The 18,894-nt window shown below is 39.8% G+C and overlaps 1 protein-coding gene across 7 annotated transcripts in view; it reads right to left on the bottom strand.

Annotated features, from left to right (window-relative positions):
• The window catches only part of LTBP1 (latent transforming growth factor beta binding protein 1), a 188,933-nt gene that overhangs the window by 20,291 nt on the left and 149,748 nt on the right, over nt 1-18,894 (bottom strand). For all 7 annotated transcript variants that reach the window (XM_030944876.1, XM_030944878.1, XM_030944877.1 and 4 more), the window contains 4 exons: nt 16,268-16,393; nt 13,920-14,063; nt 3,360-3,542; nt 1,986-2,072 (listed from right to left, as the gene is read on the bottom strand). In XM_030944876.1, coding sequence (XP_030800736.1) covers nt 1,986-2,072; nt 3,360-3,542; nt 13,920-14,063; nt 16,268-16,393 — 540 coding nt within the window. The remainder of the gene's footprint in view (nt 1-1,985; nt 2,073-3,359; nt 3,543-13,919; nt 14,064-16,267; nt 16,394-18,894) is intronic.

The raw sequence follows: 18,894 nt of genomic DNA, 5'->3' as shown, positions 1-18,894 counted from the left end.
AGGTATTCCCACCACGGATCTAATTTAAGCACACCATCTGGTTACCAAACTAACTAAGCAGTTATGCTTAAGGATGGGCTCTGTGACTGCTCTTCTCTTTGCATAGAGTTTGGTGACTCTGTTGTGCACGGTAGGAAATCTTCCTATCTGCACTGCTCATGGCTTTGTTGCTCAGAGCACAACTTGAGTGCAGCCTTCCCCCTCACAGGACCAATTGTGTCTCTGGCTGAACACTGGGTGGCAATCACTACAGAACTAGTGACAGCTGACAAGGACAATCTACCACACTTTCAAATGAGGCTAAACATGTTCAGGGAGGTTTCATGGAAAATATACGCCAGCTCATATATTGCTTTTCACAGTTGTACACATTTTTTCCCAGTCTTATAGTTATGTATTTGTTGGAATTCCGTTCACTTCCTTTTTTCCAGCCTACTTTTCATTTGCTAGACGTACTTAGAGCCAATCTGTTAAAGCTAGGTTTGCAGCAAAAATGGCAATAAAAGGCACAACCTAAAGTAGGTCATTCTTCTCTCAATACCAATTGTTTTAATCCACTGTCTTCTATATATTTACTCCCCATTTATATTCTGGGGCACCACAGATTTTATCCCAAAGCTATAATTTCCAGCTGTACAGTAGCTTTAAAGGGAAATCTTTCAAATGCTTCCTTTTCTCCAGAAGAACTGAAAGATCTAGAAAACTATTTATTTTTACATCCACTCTTCCAGCCACTAAGTGGCTACTAACATTAAATATTTTGACTGTTTAGCAGCAAGAATAATGCAAAGATTAATAAAAAACGTCGTGTTCACATCTGTGTTTTTCCTGTGGAACACGAATTTGTGTCTGGAGAAAAATGGGAAAGCCTGGAAGCAAAACCAATGAAGGCTACCAGGCTATTCACTTCTGACAGATCATTCCAATAAGAAAACAGGAACTGCTCCTACAAGCAAAAGCTTGTGGACAAAAGCAACAGTAACATTTAAGTTAGTGTAACAGAGAAAGATCACATTACAAAAAGAGCATATTAGTAAAAGTTATTTATCTATTTAGTGTTTGTCCTTTGTGCCATTCCTAAGGTTTTACAACCTAAATTTACTGAAAAGGGAAAAAGTCTTATTATGACAGGGATTTGTGGAAGATATTTCCAGGTGAACTATCTCAGTATTTATTCAGCATACATTTCAGTATTTATAGCAGCTAGAGATATTACCAACCCTGAGACAGCACAAAAACAACACAGATTTTATCTGAGACTAATTTGGATATGCTGCACACACAGCAAGTTCTAAACTCCCATTGTGGATATACACAGAAATCTTAGATCTCTAAAGATAAACAACCCCCTTAAACAATCCCTCAACAAAAATACCCTCAGAGACCTTAAGATGAACTCTGTGACATTCTTAAAAATTATTAATATTGATGGCTACTTCTCAAAACTGAAAAGAAATTTTGCTGATCTCACTTTCCTTTCCTGGTGATGCCAGTTCCCTCCCACCCACATTCACCAACTTCTGTCACTCTGATTTTTTTACTACCACTGGACTACCACCAGTAATTATTCTATGAAGGTCTGTAATGAAAATATTGTTGCAGAACTTCTCTTCAGTTTTAATATTCATTCGCCCTTGCAGGCCAAATGTTCATCAGAACTCTCTCCTCTCTTCCAACTCCCCATTCATATATTTACAAATTTAAGTTGGCATTGTATTCCATATGTAAACAAGTATTTGTGGTTCGTGGTCACAGCATCTATTCTCATAGCACTTAGTAGAAATTAAACCAGAATATTACAGAGACTGTGTAATTAACAATCTTAACAACCTGTAGAATGATTTTCAGCAATGTTTTGTACTACAAACTGTTTTTATCACCTAATAAAATTTGAATTAGTATGCTTACATTCCTGGCTCACATTTCTAGTCAATCAACTACCAGAACTTCTGAAATAATTAAACTTAATACAAGTCAGTACTGACCTTTGTAATTCTGAGCAAGAAGCCCGTAAGATGATTCTCCAGAGGGAATGAAACCTTTTCCTTCAGGACACAAATCAGTAAATTCAGCTGGGAGAGAAAGAAAAAAAAAATGATGTTGTTAAGAAGAAAGTATTCACATATGCAGTGTTACGTGTATTTCAGGGTACTTTGAGATATTAGCTTTGTTTGCATCTATCAGGCAATCATACACACCTTTGGTTTAATGGGGGATGTTAAATGCCACAGCCTGACTTTGCTCTGCTCTTAGTTTGCAGAGAAAAAACCAAACCTCACTAGGGTGCCTACAGCATCACACAACTCCAGGCAAACTCATTTCTCTTGCTCTTTGGCAGGAGAATGTGGTCCTTACTAGGTTTCATGGTGCACTGCAGTTATAACAATACCAGTAGCCAAATTACATTAATTAAAGCTAGCATGGGCCTCTCTGGGCTACCCTGCAAGCTGTAATCTAGGCATACTCCAACTGAGATACAAACCCCTGTCCACATTCTTCAGTCCTCACACAGGAAAAACACTAATTGACTGCAACAGGAGAACATGGTGTGCATTACAGAGGGAAATTATTTCAAGTGTCTTGGAGACTATACAGAATCAAACAAACCTATCCAAGCAGAGAGGCCCCTTTTTCATTTTGCATTTCATTTCAATTTGACCAATTCTGAGGTACAGTTAAAACAGGAATTAAACATGATGATGCATTTCTGTCAAAAGTAATCTTTAGCATTTAATCCCAAGGTTTACACATGTTCTCTCTTATGTGATTTTTTTTCCAGTTGGTTTCTGAATTTCAGCCATACCTGTTTATGTTTCAAGTACTCTTTTCAAAATTTGTGACAAATATCACATGGTTTGTCTAATTTCATATTTAGAGGTTAAACAATGGTCTGCAGAGAACATTATTAACTGATGTTCTGTAAGTTGCGAAATGTAAAACTAATGCCATAATATATATTGGTAAGCTGTAGTGCTGTAGAAACAGCACTACAAAGAATAGCTGCAGACTCAAAAATGTTGTAACAGTTACCTTTGTTTTCCAGCTTGTGGAAAAAATCTAAAGTGTTACCATGGCATCTGGAAAACCTCTTGTGAGAATCCGTATTTGCCTAAAATCACTATTCAGTAACATGCTCTTTTAATCATTAGGGCAACAGCAGAGAAGCCAATGGATTTACACCAGGTACAAATTATTCTTATCACCCTTTCCTCTGTGGAGGGTTCCTATGGATAAGTCATGACTAAATGCTACAAAATATGGGATTTAATGGGCAAGCCTGCTCTAAAGGCAAAGCAAACTCTGTTAACATAAACACAATGATTCAAAAGCTTGCAAAGGGACAGAGGGCCTCCTCTTACCAGTTCCAACGACAGGGCATGGGAAGATTTCACAGTTATCACCCCAGCCAGCACCCAGGGTACAGCAGCATTCCTGTTTGGTTACATTGGATGTCAGCACGTTGTCACAGAAATTAGCATCATTCAGATTGTAGTAGCACTCCTTCTTTCCATCTTCCTGTTGATCAGCCTCTACTGGCATTTCTAAGGTGGAAAAGAAAACATAAACCACACAAGATGACACATGAAATTAGTCACTTTTCCAGGAGGTCAAAAGAGCAGAAAAGAAAATGGTTGGGTACAATTTTGGTTTAACTTTTCAACCTTAGAAAGAACGATGGAAGTCGATGACTTTCCTTTGGCTTTTTCAGACCTGTTCTCCAACTTGACCATAAAAGGATTCCTCCAATTTGCACTTCCATAATTTTCAAGCAATGCATGAAGTACCTACTCTCATGTTCTGCTACTAATGGACATGGCCAGCTTTTGACGTGATGCTCTTCACATATGAATCCAAAAGCTCTTCACAGAGGTAAGCAAATATTACAACCTCATTTTTTCAGATAAAGGAGTGAAGGCATAAACTGAAAAGACTAAATTTTCAAAAGAATGAGCATTTACCATCCCATTTAATTTCACTCTGAAAAAGCACACTCCACATTTGAATACAATGCCCATTATGATTTTTGCAAAAGTAATTTACTGACTCCATGGTAAGCAGAGGAATATAATACAGATGTCAAGTTAACTGACTCTGTGTTTCACTTTAAAATAGCAATCCAGCCAAGAAAGCAGATTTATTACCTTAAGCACTGAGTTGGTCCTCTCACAATATTTATATGGACTGAAGGCAAAATAGTCTGTCCCATAGATCCAATAAATACCCTATTACTATAATAGTCAAAGACCTTTCAAAAGCAAGGCACTCCTAAAATACACCAAGAAGCAATTTTGAAACAAAAACCTATTTAAAGCTTCTGTGTTTGCAGATCTCTGTCTACCTAACATTTAACCTCACAAAAATAATCATCAAGGGCTCAGAAGTGGGAACTACCATGTAAAATAGTTATTCACACTTGACCGATATGAAAAACTTTTCACAGGCCATCAATAAAGTCACCAAGTTCTAAAATTTTGTATGCTCACATTTATCAATCAAACCCAAAACTTTATTTGGGAATTTTAGATAGGTAAATCTTGAGGCAACTAGCTCATTTCCTTTTTATCTAGAAAAATTCTTTATGCTTAGTACTTAACAAATGTTTAACTCAAAAAAACCTATTAAAATTGGATGTTGGATGATTTCTCACTCTTTGAGATTTCACTGATTTTTACCCAGCTCTTGCACAATAAGGTAAGCATGAGACATTTTTCAAGCAACACAACCATTGAGACAGGAACCAGAACCTCACTTTATAGAGTGGCAGTGCATTTCAAGATGCTACTGCAACAAATGTTGGCTCCATGGTGCAGCAGGAAAACTGGAACAGAGCTGCTACCAGAGACACGGTGAGATGACTCGCACAACTGGAGCACTGCAATGAGCGGCTGTAAACTCTTGAGAAGGGGTAGGCAGGGAAAGAGAGGCAGTGGGGTAGGGAGTGTCTCAATTGTGTGGAGTTGAACAATGATGATGATAGGGTTGAGTGTTTATGGGTAAGAATCAGAGGAAAGGCCAACAAGGCAGGTATTGTGGTGGGAGTCTGTTTTAGACCACCCAGCCAGGATGGAGAGGCAGAAGAAATATTCTGTAAGCAGCAGGGATAAGTCTTGCAATCCCTGGCCCTTACTGTTGTGGCAGACTTCAGCATATCAGATGTCTGATAAAAAATACAACACAGCAGAGAGAAAGCAATCTAGAAGATTCCTGGAGTGTGTGGAAGAGAATTTCCTGACATACCTGGTGAGGAAGCCAACCAGGGGAGGTGCCCCAGAGGACTTGCTGTTTGTGAACAGAGGAGGACTGGTGGTAATCCGATGGTCAGAGGCCATGGTGGGAAAAGCAATCAGGAAATGATAGTGATTGTGACTCTTTGGAAGTGAGGAGGGGTGCTTGCAGATCTGCCACCTTGGACTTCCAGAGGGCAGACTTTCACCTCTTTAGGACAGTGGTTGAGAGACTCCCTAAGGCAGCAGTCCTGAAGGGCAAACGAGTCCAGGAGGGCTGGATGTACTTTAGGAAGGAAATGTTAAAGGTGCAGGAGCAGGCCATCCCCATGGGATGCCTGCCAAAAGATGGGACAGGAGGGAAGATGAACAGCCTGCCTGAACAGAGAGCTTTGGCTGGAACTTGAGGAAAAAAAGTTAATAACCTTTGAAACAAGAGGCAAACAACTCTGGAGCAGGTTTTAAGATCTCACTTAAAAAGAGTTTTTGAGGTGGGAGCTTGAAGATATAGTGGGAGCTTGAAGATATAGCTACTACAAATGCTGAAGGAATTAAATGAACTCCAGCTCTTGCTATTTCAATCCAACCACTGCCCACCCACATTTCCCAAAGCAGATGGAGAAAGGGAACTTTACTGGGCATGCAAATACTAGATCCATTTGGAGAAAAGCAGATTTAAAGATGTCAGCATGGATTGTCTATTATTGCACTTCAATAGTATGAACATGTGTGATAGTTCTTTTGGTTTCTAATTAGACACAGACAATTGGATTTACTTCTGTTTTCCTCAGAAAAGGGACTTCAGTTTTGGGAGGCTGAGGGGCTGGCAGACACCTCCATTCAAATTTAGTATGATGTTGCCACCTACAAGGCTTTGCAGTTTTGCCAATATAACTAAATCATACATTAAAGGATACACCCAGCTGGCTGCTTATTTCAGCTTTGTTACTTTAGCCTGTGGTCAACCCTCATCTGATAATTACAATTTTCCATAATGTGTTGAATTTCATCAGTTGAGGTGGTTTTGTGGTATCAGTTGCTATCCAATAGAAACCATATTAAGACTATCATGTCACAGAAATGCAGCTGAATTAAATCTGTCATTCCAAGGTGAGAGAGCAGTACTTCAGTCACCAATTTATACATTTTCCTTGGCCATTTGCCATCTGTCTAACTGAATTAAAGCCAAATCTTCATTAGAAGAGAAAGCATGGCTGTTTTCATGCTGTTTATCAGAGAAAGAACACCAGAAGCTGCTCTGGGAGGAAGGGGATATGGTCTCATCATGTCCTTGTTTATTCCCATTTTATATACCTTGTGTTGGTTTCTCCTCCCATTATCTGTTCAGCAGCTTAAATGGCTGTTGTTTACACAGCTGTAAGTGAGGGCTAGTCAAGAAGGTGTCATGAATGTTTGGAAAGCAAATGAGACACAAACTTTTTTTTTTTCTTTCTAAACCAAGACCATTCTATGTCTACAAGCTTTTAATTCCTCTGTCATAGATTATTAACCATTTAGTAAACAGGCTGTTTCTGAAAGTGATTTCACTAGGTATGTAGACAAAATATGACTGAAAATGAATACTCATTTTTTTGTATTATTGTTTCTGTGGTTTTTTTTTAGAAAATGTAGAATATCTCTATATCTAAGGCATGCTGGTAAAGGAAAATAATTTTACCCCACTTTTGATATAACTGTTCTATTAACAGCCTATGAGAGAAATTCTGTGTAGTTGCTGCTGGATTGTATTCTGAAGTATTTCTTAGAAACAGATTTATATATCTTAACATAACCTTAATCCTACAATATGCTTAGCATGTTTGATGCAAAAACATGCATCAGTAATATAGAATTAAGTGGATAATATGGATTAGCATATGATTAGACTTCAGCATACACTGAAATATTTGCCTAAATAGTGTTCTGTTAACAACTGTGATCTGAAAGAAATGAAACGTAGAACTGACACGATCTTAAATACTGCAACTGTATACCAGCAATGCTTACAGATGCAATCAGAAAACTGGTTGCAAAAATGAAAAATAGTCATTATAACTTCACAACTTCTGAAAACTCAGGAAATGATGACTCTGAGCAAACAGCTTGAGTAAGAATTTCATTAAGAATTCTCACTTTCAGAATCCGATTTTCAAGAAGACAGTAAAAGTATATTGGTATGTGCCTATTGTCAGGGTGTTCTTTAAATTTCTCAACTGACTTCACACGTGACAAGCTAACATGTGCATGTACAGTGCATATAAATATACCTGCATATATACAATTCAGGGATTACTGCAAGTGATGCACACATAAAACTTACAGCTAAGACTTCGTTCAGAGATAACTGAAATTCACTTAACAATTAGAAAGCCCATAATGTTTAGGAAATTTAGAATCTATATTCATGCACCAAATTTCTAGCCTTAATGAACCTTATGGATCAAATATATTAACTGTTACTTGGCAGCCTCAAATCTTTTGTGCTGGTGGTTGGTTAGATTACAGGGGGGATTGATTTTGTTTCAGTCTAGAAGGAACTTACAGTTTTGGACACCAAACCCATGATTTTGACTTACAATTCCCTTCAATTACTGTTAAATATATTGCCATAGATAACTTGTTGTATTTCATGTAGCCAGGAGAAAGCAACATCTAAATCAGCTGTAGGCACCTAAGTGGGCCCAGGTACCTTAGTGGAGATCTCCATGGTGATGCTGTGCCTGATGCCCCCTGAGACAGGGCTGGCCCTCCTGGCTGCCAGGACACTGCTGAGTCATGCTCAAATTGCCATCAACCAGGACCCCAGGTCCCTTTCTGTGGCGCTGCTCTCCAGCATCTCATTCCCCAGCCCGTCCATACATCCAGGGTTGTCCCATCCCAGGTGCAGAATCCAGCACTTTCCCTTTTGAACTTCACACCATTGGTGATTGCCCAGCTCTCTGTTTTGTCAAGGTCTCTCTGCAGGTTCTCTCTGCCCTCAAGGGACTCACCAGCTCCTCCCAGTTGGGTATCCTCTGTATCCCTTCCAGTCCTGTGTCCAAGTCATTTATGAAGATGCTGAAGAGCACAGGGCCGGGAATGGAGCCCTGCGGAACCCCCCTAGTGACAGATCCCCAGTCTGATGTCACCCCATTCACTGTAACCCTTTGTGCCAGGCCTGTGAGCCAGTTGCTCACCCATCCCATGATGTGTTTATCCAGCTGTATGCTGGACGTTTTGTCCAGAAGGATCCTGTGAGAGACAGTATCCACAGCTTTACTGAGATGAAAAAGATTACATCAACTGGCTTCCCTTGATCAGCTAGGTGGGATACCTTGTCAGAAAAGGTAATCAGGTTTGATAAGAAGGACTTTCCCCTAATGAAGACATGCCAGCTGTGACCAATGACCATGCTGCTTTTCAGGTGCTTTTCAATAATTCCCAGAATAATATTCTCCATAACTTTACCAGACACTGAAGTGAGACTGACAGACCTGCCCTTTTTGAAAATCAGGACAATGTTTGCCATTTTCCAGTCAGCTGGGATCTCTCTATATTCCAAAGACTGCTCAAAAATGATTGAGAGAGACCTCACAATGACATGAGAGGCTCTTTGAGTATTCTTGGTTCAAACCCATTAGGTCTCAGAGGCTTACAGGGATCCAGATAGAGCAGCAGATCCTGCACAAGTTCAGGGTCAGTTTATCATTCTCACAGCCATGGTCCTCCAGCTCAGATCAACAGGACTCCTTTAGCTTGTGTTGAAGACAGAGGCAAAGAATGCATTTAAATGTCTCTACCTTGTCTATGTCCCTGTTTGTGAGGTGACCATCCTCATCCTGTAATGGGTCCATGTAATTTCTGTGCTGCCTTTCTCTATCAATGTATTTAAACCCCTCTCCTTTTTATTGTCCCCCACAAGAATAGTCAGCTTCAACTCCAATTGAGCTTTGGCCACACAAGTTTTCTCTGAACAGTGGTGAGCAGCATCTCTGTATTCTTCTCATGTTATCTGAGCTTCCTTTCACTGGATATATAACTTCTTTTTTTGTCTTAGCTCCAAAAGAAGACTCCTGCTCAGCTAAGCTAGTCTTCTACCTCACGTAGAAGACCTCACTTCTTGACTTTCCACGTTTTGGAATTGCCTTCTCCTGTGCTCCTAGGCAGTGGAGCTTAAAAAGTAACCAGCACCAAATGGAACCCAACACCTCCAAGAGCATTTTCTCAGGGGACCTTGCTAACTAGCTCCCTGAGAAGCCTGAAGTCTGCTATCCTCATAGCTTCAGAGTTGAAGCTGGCAGTTTCCTCTTGTCATCAGATTTTAAATCTGATTACTTCATGATCTCTATATCCAAGACATATCAATCACCACTTCAGTCACAAACCCCTCCTTGTTAATTAAGCAACAAATCAAAAAGGGCATCCTTCCTAGTTGGCTCCCTTAGTACCTGTACCATGAAGTTCACATGCTGTTTGAGAAATCTTCTGAATCTGTTTGTGCCAGCTGTTTGATGCTCCTAATTAACATCTGCATGCAAGTTGAAGTCCCCCCAAAGGACAAGGGAAGTTGATTGAAGGTTTCCATTAGTTCCTCACATAAAAATTCATCAGTGTCATTGTCCTGGCTAGGTGGTTTATAGTAGAGTCCCATGATGACATCCATGTTATTTGTTTGTCCCTTTATCCTTACCCAGAGACTTTAAACCATACCATTGCCAAATGTAAGCTCCACACATTCCAGCCACCTCCCTGCCTCACTTGGCTTGCCCGAAGAGCCTATAAACATCCAGTGTGGCACTCCAGGGATAGTTTCATCCCACCAGGTTTCCCTTATGCCAATGATGTCGTATCTCTGCAAGGACCGGTATTGAAATATTTCAAGTTTTGGCATGCCACCCCAAATCATACTTGTTATAATCCTCAAATATTCATGGTCCATCATAGCTCCCGGATTCAATGTTATGAGACCATTTAGTAGTATATTAGTCTATATTAGTGGTTCAAATGCATACTACAACATGCCACAGTTAAAACCACAATTATACTCAAACTTATTATTATTATTGATAATTACTTGAACTGCATCGAGCTTGGCACGTGCTAGAAATTAATCACAAATAGCTTTATACAGTTTGTTAAAAGAATAAATGAGAAGACTAATACAAAGCATGCATTTTTTCTCTCAAGTACAAAGATGTATAGAACAGCAGATTTTCATCTCCTACAGAATAAAGTCCTTTCCTCCTTTATACTTTCTTATTTCTGAAACATTTCCTACATTTTATGAACGGCAGAGCAGAGAAGAAGGGAATGAGACAATCAATCCTTGCACAATTTTTTGCACTTTTTTGGGTTTTTTGACTGGAAAGTGACAATAGGGTTTAAATTCCTGACACATACACTGGGAGGATTGTTTCAAGGCACAGCTAACAACAGACAAATTTCCAGCAAGTGGAATCTAAACAAAAGGAAGTCTTGAGAGCCCTAAGGGTAAAAAAAGCACGAACACAGAGCACTCCACAAATCTAATGGACTTTAAACACATGTAAGAAAAGTCCCAAATTAAAGTAACGTTTGAACAAATGTCACCTATTTGCACTTCATACAAGGGGAACAAACACTTCTTTATGCACAAAAATAAAGAATGAGAAATAGGCAAGAGCTGTGTGAGCCAGCCTGAACTATAGATATCTGTAACAGGATAACACAGATTAAGTTCTTCCTTTCTGTCTTTTAAGTTGTGCCTTTCATAAGCATGGTGAAACTAATGCTGACAGATGATGCCCATATGCACCACGGGAGCCCTGGAAGCACCACGCCTGACTTGAGTATGTGGCTTGTCAAAGCCAGAGAGGATGTGTGGCTATTCCAGCATTCTTTGCAGCAAGAATAGTTTATAAGAAGAATTAACAACAGTCTTTTCTCCTTTTACTTTGGAAGAAAAGAGGAGAGTAAGATCTCTGTTCCAAGCACTGCCATTTTGCCTTACTCTAGTCCAAGACCATATGACTTAAAGTACTTCTCATTAGCTCCTTCTACTTTCCTGAGAGAGATCTTGATGACCTTATCAGAGAGGAGACAAAGGCAAAGCATGTGTTTTGTTAGAGCCTGATGAAGCCTGGATGGGAAGGAAGAACAGTTACTTTCCAGACTGATCACAGCAAAGCTGTGCTCACTGCTGATAGTATCACGGAATTAGTACCGACAGTAGAGCATCCATCTGTTGACAGCACAATCGATCATGCTGTATTCTGCATCCCCTTCTTCCCCATAGTAATGTTAGGGTATGTCCTCAAATGTCCCTTGGATGGGAGTTCTTTTTACATGACTCAGGTCCTGTGCTAAGTTTTTAGTTCTGGTTTTGTTTCATCAGCTAGCTGAACTCTCCTGAGTACGGCCTCCTCACAGGCCCAAAACATTCATCAATCAGCTGTTAATGATATTTCACAGGCAACTTCTTGAGTGCTGCTGAGTGCTGCATTCAGTGATCTAAATATTTGTGACAATTAGATCATGGATATTTCAACCCTCTTTACAAGTCTGAAAGATCACGAGTGATAGGAGAAAATAGTCACAGCCTGGAAGCTGTAAAGAGAACATCCTGGCCAAAAAGCCAGTTCCTCTAAGGCTTTCCAGAACCTACATCAGCCTGCAGTGTAAGAAAACAAGGAAAAACCACCAAGATTTGCATTCTGGAGGGGAAAAAAGCTGTGCAAGCGTTGAAGATTGCAATGCAAGTTGTTTTCCATTACCATCTGTATGGCAGATTACCTTGTCAAGTGAGCAGTTTGCCTTATCTCTCTCTTTGAGTGACTACATTCACACCTGCCTTGGGAGGGGACCTCTGCTGATAGTAGACTATTGAATATCACTGCATGACTGATAAGAACTATAGCATCCCATTGTGAGATGCTCCGCCCAGAGGGAGGAGCCAAGCATTGCTACCCAGATATAATCCAGAAGATTTTGAGACACTGGCACAGCTTTCTCCACGAAATTCCCCAGAGAAACAGCAGCTGTCTTCTTCTTCCACAAGATCCTCAGAAGAATACATCCTTCTCTACAAATCCCCCTCGCTCCAACAGAACCACAACTGATACTTCAAAAAGACTGCAGCCACATTTCCAATTAGACTGCTACCAACACCCCACAGGGTGTCAAGTTAAGTTCTGACTCTGTCAGTGTTGTTCTAGTGTACTGCATTGCCTATTTTATTTTTTTTTTTTTTTCCCCATTAAAGGACTGTTATTTCCTGTTCCCATATTTTTGCCTGAGAGCCCCTTAATTTAAAATTTATAGCAATTCGGAGGGGTGGGGAGGGTTTACATTCTCCATTTCAGAAGAGGCTCCTGCCTTCCTTAGCAGATTCCTGTCTTTCCAAACCAAGACAGCAAGTAAATCCTGTCATTTCTTATGCTCTGTTCATCCTCCTGTGGGTTTGTTCCTTTCTCCAAACTGGATCAGTGTAGAAATGTGAAGGCAGCTTTAAGAGTTCTAAACTATTTGCAATTTGTGTATTTCCAGTAGTATTTTCAACACCCAAAACACTTTATAAGAAAAGCTCAAAAATCCAGTACAATGGACTAGTAGGATATGGACTAAAGGAGTAAAGCAGGCAAGGTCACTTCAAGAGAGACTGACAACAGAGGTAGGTCGACACCAATGTAGTGGTTTGGGGTTTTGCTTTCCCAACAACCTTCTCTTAGGACTCATTGATTCTAGATAATGCTAATAAGATAAGACTATTGTGCTGATTTTGGCTGGTACACAGTTCTTCACTGTGGCTGGTATGGGTTTGGTTTTTGGATTTGTGCTGAACACAGGATAGATAATATAGGGTTTTTGTTATTGCTGAGCAGGGCTTACACAGAGCCAAAGCCTTTTCTGCTTTTTGTTCTGCCACACTGGTGAAGTTGGGGGTGCATGGGAGGTTGGGAGGAGACACAGCCAGGACAGGTGACCCAAACTGACTAAAAGGATATTCTAGACAGAAGGACATGCTCATAAAATGAGGAGAAGCAGGAAGAGGGGGGATGTTTGGAGTGATGGCTTTTGTCTTCCCAAGTCACTGTTAAGTGTGATGGAGCCCTGCTTTCCTGGAGATGGCTAAACACCTGCTTTCCCATGGGAAGCAGTCAATTAATTCCTTGATTTGCTTTGCTTGTGTGTGTGGCTTTTGCTTTCCCTATTAATCTCTCTTTATCTCAACCCATGAGCTTTCTAGGGGAGTAAGTCACTGTTTGGGGCTCGGTTGCCTCTGGGGTGAAACCACAACTAATTATAATTCCTGATTTTAATAATATGCTCCCTTAAACATTGTCCAAGCATACTAATGGGTGTTTGTAAAAGTTTGGACAAAAACCGAAGTCACTCAGGCCATAGATTTGATTCCATATCAGATTTCATTCATACAGTAGAGTCAGCAAGACTATTTACTCTTACCTGTAGTAATTGCTCAATATTACTGCCAAGTCTGTTGATGTATAACATTTAGAAGGTGTTTCTCCTGTATTTTCCCTGCTAATGATTCACTGATAACATATTCTGTCCTAGAAAAACCTCTTCTCATGCACACACTTTCAAGACAATGATGAAGTTTTACATTTTTCTGCTGTAGTTTAAGCAACACCAACACTGGAACCAGCTTTGCCTTTCCAATGGCTCAGTGTGCAGTTGAAATCGCGCCAAGCAGGCAAGAATCCACTGGTGTTTTACCTGGTGAGGTACGGAAGCGACACTGTCCGGTCATTGGATCGTACTCCTGGTTTTCATCGGAGCACAGACACAGGAAAGAACCGTCAACGTTTTCACAGAGGGCTTCGCCACATACTCCACTCAACATTTCACATTCATTCACATCTGGGGAAAAAATCCAAACCAGAAATCAACTGAGACCCACTACTGACTGTTCTTTTATCTGCTGTACCTGTGCCAATATTGTCTGCCAGATTACAGATGTGATCTCTGGGGAAGGATTAAAAATTCACTAATACCTAAGTGGATTCATAAACAAGTAGTAAGTCCTTTGGAATAAAGACCCCTGAAAGTCACAGTACAGTTTAGTGTTGATAGGTGCTGACTGTAGACCAGAGCACTGTTTTCTTGGCGTTTCTCATCGTTAAATACTTGCTTTTCTGTGTATTCTCTTATTGGGATTTAAGACTCCCAATAATTATCTTTATTATCAAACTTTCACTAAACTCAAGGAGCAAAATGAACAGGTTATGTTGAGATTCAGACTGCGCTACAAAAAAGATAATTAATTTTCCTTCTCAGAATACCATTTTTCTTGTAAACAATCACAAAACAGAGAATTCCCCAGCCCCACTGCCACCACATGTCTATACATGGACTCACAGGCTGCTCTGGGACCCACAGAAGTTGTGCCCAGGTCACCCAAGGACCCCCGCTGAAAACTGCAAAATTCCTCCCTCCAAAAAATTCCAAATATTTTTAACTTGGATTCCATACACCTGCTAACTAACCAACCTGAAATGCTTTTGTCTGATAGACTGATAGGATTGTCTGTTGTTTAAGCAAGGATTACCAAATACTACCAAAATCATTTAACTTTATTTTCTTTTTAGGTGCTAATGCTGACATTTGAAAATCTACTTCTAATGAGCGAATCTCATTCGTAGACAGAAGTTATGCTGATTAGTATCAGAAACAGTAATTTCTGTATCACAATTCAGAAATTCCTATAACTGAGTGTGGTCTAACTTGTGAAGCAAGTTACTTGTGAAGCAGTATTTCATCCTTTTTACCTCTTGCCTATCAAAATCTAGTTATCTGAATAAATGTTGATTTTTGTGTGCTTTTATATAAGTAAGAATTTTAACTTAGAGTTTGCTCACATTTAAAAATGCATTCAGATTTTTCTTTATCTTTTTACTGGCTTCCTGTCATAAGGAATAAGTCTTCTTTGGGGAACATTGCCTAGTCAGGAACTAGAGACTTAATTTTCCCTTAAATTGTTTTGGATGATAAGCGGTTTCAAAATTTATAAGAGTATTTTATACTGTACAGTATTATACAAGAAAAAAAAAAGCATTATTTTGTGATTCCAAATTACTTCAGTGTGAACTCAAAATTAAATTTAGTTTCACAGCATCCTTTCCTTTTGCCTTTTATTTTTTTACTTTCTTTGTCTCATTTGTTTTCATCCATGAAAAGTCACTGTATGACAAAATATACTTTGGTATGCAGCAAAGAAAGTGTTAAATGGCATAAAGAATTTTGTAACAAAACTACTTAATATATTAGAAAATGCATACAAACACTCTGTAAAACTTCTAATTCCTCCTCTCTGGTATTCCATTTAGGCCTCTGTTACAGTAAATGTGTTTCATCCTGAGTCTGGCTTGAAGAAATTGCTTACTGAATGCCTCTCCTTGATCTGGTATTAATTTTATATTATAAACTTGTGCTGCCTCAATTCTTCAGCCATCACTATTAACAACAGATCTGGAAACCTATTAGTCACAAAAGAAATGTGCAGTAGTTACACATTTACAAAAATCCCACATCATTTAATGGTGATAGGTGTCTTTCCTGGAGCTGGAAGCTAATGTCAAAATCTGTTTAAACACCATATGCCTTGGGAGGTGCCATCTAAATTCTGCCTGGCTCTGCCACATTCCAGATGTTAGTTCCTGCAGGGGGTAGTGCAGGGTCCTGGTTACTCAGCTAAGAGACTAAACAGATGTAGCACTTAAATGGGCTAAGATATTAAATTCATGCTATTATATTTGTGAATGGTCCTGACATGCAGAAACAAGGAGGTTTCTTGGGTTTTTTAAAGGAAATAAAATACAACAGCTTATTTGCTGTTGCCTTCTGTTTGCCCTAATAACAGGTTTTCATTAAATAGATACAAAGTAAAGTTTCCATCTGGCACAAAGTTCAGTGAGTAAAGAAGAGCCCAGCCCTATTTTAATAGTAAGTGGCATAACTTTAATAAAAAAATGTCAGAAGACAAAAGTGTGAAATGTGTTTTGTTGGAATGCTGTTTTTGCTCCCTTGAACTTTGCAGCAGTGACTGCTAGCGCCCTTGGGCTCACCTGTGCAGCCTTGCCCATCCTGCGTGTCCTGGTAGCCCTGGTAACAGAGGCAGCGGTAGGAGCCATCCATGTTCTCACAGAAGCCGTGAGTGCCGCACACCGTGCCGTTCGTGCACTCATCCACATCTGCAGGGAGAATTGCAGCATCAGACAGGCTGTGTGACAGCCAAAGGCACACATTCACTGAGTGCAGAACACCCACAGATGGGCCACTTTGCAAACAGATGCAGCTATGCCTCAACACATTGGGAAGGAACACAAGGACAAGACACAAAAATTAATGGAAGCACACAAACAATTTAAGACATTCTTTCAGTGTTAGCTTTGCAGTAAGTGTGTCAGCAATGGGCAACTGCCTCCACCCATCTGTTTCACCAAACTTGCTAACCACAGCATGAAGTTACACACCACAGACTAAGCCATTGTTTAAATAATTTCTCAGGCTGACTTATAGATTCTACCAGTGTACTATTATACAGTCAACAACATGAGTGAAACTGAACTCACTGTGCCTACAAAAAGACTTTAAGGGTATAGCTACATCCCCTGCGCAGAAGTGCTGCACAGATTTCATTCTGGCTCTTAGCACAGATCACAGTTTCACAGTGTTAGTGGCAAATATCTGTGGACTGAGCCTTCTATCTGAAGTCCTGTAAATCTACATATACAAGTCATCTTACTCAGGTACACAAAGTAATTCCAATGCCAGAATGTTTTCTGTACTGGCCTTTTCATTTTTGTAGTTGCAGTTTTGGTTTGCTGGCCTTACAAGTAAGTCACTTGCACGTGTAAATCTGTCCTTTGACTCAGCTGCCCATCAAATTACAACAAAGCAGAGCTGCTTGTGGCAGACTGTGGTTTATTTTTGTAAGTGTGTTATAAGTGCTAGGAATGCATTACGTTTATCTCCACTCAAAGTAAGACCTAAACCCAAAGCCCTGGCCATATGTGGTCATTAAAGATGTTATGAGGTGTCAATGAACCTGCCAGGATACTAGGATTAGTACCTTCTGCCTTCTATATTCCTCTGCAGTCTGAAGCAGAGAAAATATTGCTGTATTTCTTTCCTAAAAAACATTAAGTAAAGGTGCTGCTTTCCTTCTGCACATTTCCTTAAGGGATAATTGCATTTCAAATGGGGAATAAAGTGATTTATCTGAGTGCCTGTTCCTATCATTAATTCTGCCCATTTTGGTAGCCCTTCATGTGATGGAGCCTATGATCATTTTACCTCCAGTGAACGCTTTTGGCACTCCTTGAACTAAAGAACTGTTGGGACTGAATCCTGCAGTGCCACAGAGAGAAGGCTTCTCCAAACAGGTGAGTAGCACTTGGTGCTTTTCTGTAAGGACAGAGTAGGGCTCAAATGTAGTCCTGCCTACTCCTCCAGCTCTCCACAGCTGTGTCAAACAAAAACCTAGAGAACTCAGCAAAGATGCATTGCAGTCTTATCCTGACAGTACTCACCAACCAAGGACTTTTTTACTTGTAAATTGTGATTTATGCTGAGCTGAAAGGGAACTCTTGGTCTTTGAACAGTGTGATCACAGCCACCCCGGCTACCGAAATTTGAGCAGCATGTCATTACCATCCATACCTGTTACCTCTTCTGCTGCCCTCCTGCAACCCAAGTGCTCAAATTCACCTGCACAAGCTTTGTGTGCCTCAGGGACTGGTGTTTTTCGGATCTTGAAAACCAGCCCCTCCTGTGTGCTGCGGTGGGGTCTGAACAGATTTGGAATTGCATGGACACTTTTTAAAAGGCTAAAAAACCTGTCTGACCATTTCTGTACCAATGGAACAAACTGTGAAACTTTAACATTTATCTCAGAAGGGCATGTAGTTTTATATTAGGCTGTTTAAGTGATGGAAAACTCACTTTTCCTACTGAACTGATCCATCGGCTAACAAACTTCAGCTCACATACAACATGCAGGCAAAAACTGTACCTACTAAATACACCAAAATCTAGGACACATGTATGAGTATAACTGATGGTTATTAAAAATACTTGCAGATGGAACTGGCAGAAAAAATTATTTGGTTTGTAAGTTTTGCAGTAAAGATTTTAATGGTCTTTACATCATGATTTATTAAACAAAGGAAAAATATTCAAGGAATTTATTTTAGAAAGGGCTATGTATTTGGCAAAGAATACAATAGCCAGTATGCTTATTCTCAAGGAATTGAATACAACAATTTGGACGGTTTCTGGATATTGAACTTAGTGAAACCTACCACAAACCCTTCCTAGTAGAATTAATTCAGCAAAGTGAATAAAAAACTTATCTGTGTTAAAGACTGTCAGAGGTGAAGGGTCAAGAACTACCTTTTATACCTTTTCCTTTTCAAGTCCCCACAGTGACAGAATTATAAAAAGATGCATATGCAGTCACTGGGAGGAAGAAAATAAAAATTTTTTACAGTTGTGTTTTTCTGGTCCCTCCTTCTTGCTGCTGTACCTGCATAACATATCTGCTATTAAAAGTCACATGGGATTCACATACCTAGTAAAAAAATCTGAATACTCTGTCTCTTAATCAGAAAGCTCTGTTAAGTAAACGAGTTCAAAATGAGTAAACAATGGTGGCTTGACAGCCTGGAATTTCAGACGACAATAACACAGT

This window comes from Camarhynchus parvulus, chromosome 3, assembly GCF_901933205.1.
Source record: "Camarhynchus parvulus chromosome 3, STF_HiC, whole genome shotgun sequence".
NCBI lineage: Eukaryota > Metazoa > Chordata > Aves > Passeriformes > Thraupidae > Camarhynchus > Camarhynchus parvulus.
Note: the sequence above shows the minus strand (reverse complement) of the source record. Positions and strands in the feature narration are given on the sequence as shown.